Below are 1,773 nucleotides of genomic sequence, written 5' to 3'. Positions count from 1 at the left end.
TTGAAAAAATAATGGCGTAATTAGAAGGTTAATTTATTTAGAGTATTTAGACGAAAGAATCTTGTTGATACACAAAAATAACTTGCTGTGTTAACAATCGTATATAGTTATAACCAATATAGCAGTATAGTAGCAGTACAGTTATCAAGATTCTTTTGTTCAAACAACAAAAATATTGAATAAAATAATATACTGTCTACAAAATAAGAAATGTTTCAACTTTATTTTGAATTGTATAGGATGTTTAAAAAACATTTCAAGACCTATTATTAGAGGATTGATAGTATTTACCAAACTAGTAAGTAAAAAGAAGTTAAATTAACCTGAATCGAAAAATTAATTAATTAAAACATTAATTTCTATGATAGAGAGATAGAAACGATTTTTGTTTTGACAATGTGCATTAGTTGTATAAAATATGAATTCTTTTGCATAAACAAATTTCTCTTGTATTTCTCTGTAATTTTATATAACAAATATTACGATAGAATCGTTTAAAAATCTTGAACTCTTATTTTTTAACGTTCACACATGTCTATGTACGCAGATCGGTTTAGTACAAAGATACGGTTACCCTGCCGAGGAGCATTACGTCACAACGGAAGATGGTTATAACTTGGTGATACATAGAATATCAGGAAGTCCTTTATCTAACAGTCAACAAAGAAGAAAAGTTGTGTTCCTTCAACATGGTATTGTGTGTACATCTGATTGCTGGGTGTCGATCGGCGCTGGCAAAGACCTTGGTGAGTGACCGTAAAACTGGCGTCAATATACATAATGCGTTAGCAATGTCACCATTAAATATGTTAATCAGATTCAGAATTATTTCCTCTAAGTAGCGATATAAACTTCGTGAAACATTTTATATATTTCACCTTCTGCGCATCCTAAAATTCGTATGGATCTTCTCGATTGCAGCACACCGAACGATTCTATTTTTGGATGTGCGAAAAGTGAAATACAAATTGACGTAGAAATTAAGAGAATTATCATATTAACATTATAAGCCGTAAAATTTTCGATATTTGAGTTCACAGTTCTGGACACGGTATAGGATAGCTATGTATATATTTACACGCGCACGTACATGTCCATCAAGTTGGGATTAAAGTTGAAGATTACGATCAATATGTTCACCTTGACCTCATTTCTTTATACCTATAATGGCAAGAGTAAGACCGCTTAGACAGTGAAAGTTTTAACGACTATTTACAACAAAAAACAGATCAAGAACAACCAGTTGAAACAGAAAATAAAAGTATTTAAAGTTCAAGTAAAAAATTTTGCAAGTTCAATTAATCAATCTCATTAGATCAATTTCATTAGAAGAATCTTGTTGTATTATCTTATAAAATTTGACAAATTTTGTTAAATTAAGAAAAATAATAAATGACACTTTGTTACATCTTAATAAAGCACGATAAATTCAATAAAAACTAATTAAATAAATCAATGAATTATTTTCTTCAATAAAATTTGTCGATTCACGTAATATCAAAGAATTTATTATCACATGCTTAATAAAAATATATTTATTATGTTGGCAAGATTATTGTATTAAATTAACTCTATATTTTATTGTATCTTTTTAATATTTTAATTACATATTTTAAAAATAAGTTTATTTTATATAAATAAAAGAGTTTTATTAATTGTACGATTTTTTTGTTAACATTTTTTGAAGTAACGAAATATCTTTTTTTCTTGGAAAAACTATAATGCTCACCAAAATAAATAAAAAATGTTTAATAAAACATTTAACATTGATAT

At 27.1% G+C, this 1,773-nt stretch overlaps 1 protein-coding gene across 1 annotated transcript; it reads left to right on the top strand.

Moving 5' to 3' along the window:
• Positions 1-239: 239 nt before the first annotated feature.
• Positions 240-1,326, top strand: LOC112460885 (lipase 3-like; the record flags this gene model as incomplete). The annotated part of the gene is made up of 2 exons (XM_025025810.1): positions 240-298; positions 548-1,326. Coding segments are annotated over 2 exons (266 nt in total), but the record flags the coding sequence as incomplete, so codon positions are not given.
• Between the last annotated feature and the right edge of the window lie 447 nt (positions 1,327-1,773).

Source organism: Temnothorax curvispinosus, unplaced genomic scaffold (assembly GCF_003070985.1).
Source record: "Temnothorax curvispinosus isolate PA1 unplaced genomic scaffold, ASM307098v1 QBEX01010917.1, whole genome shotgun sequence".
NCBI lineage: Eukaryota > Metazoa > Arthropoda > Insecta > Hymenoptera > Formicidae > Temnothorax > Temnothorax curvispinosus.
The sequence above is the reverse complement of the archived record's forward strand: the minus strand, read 5'-3'. Positions and strand labels throughout refer to the sequence as shown.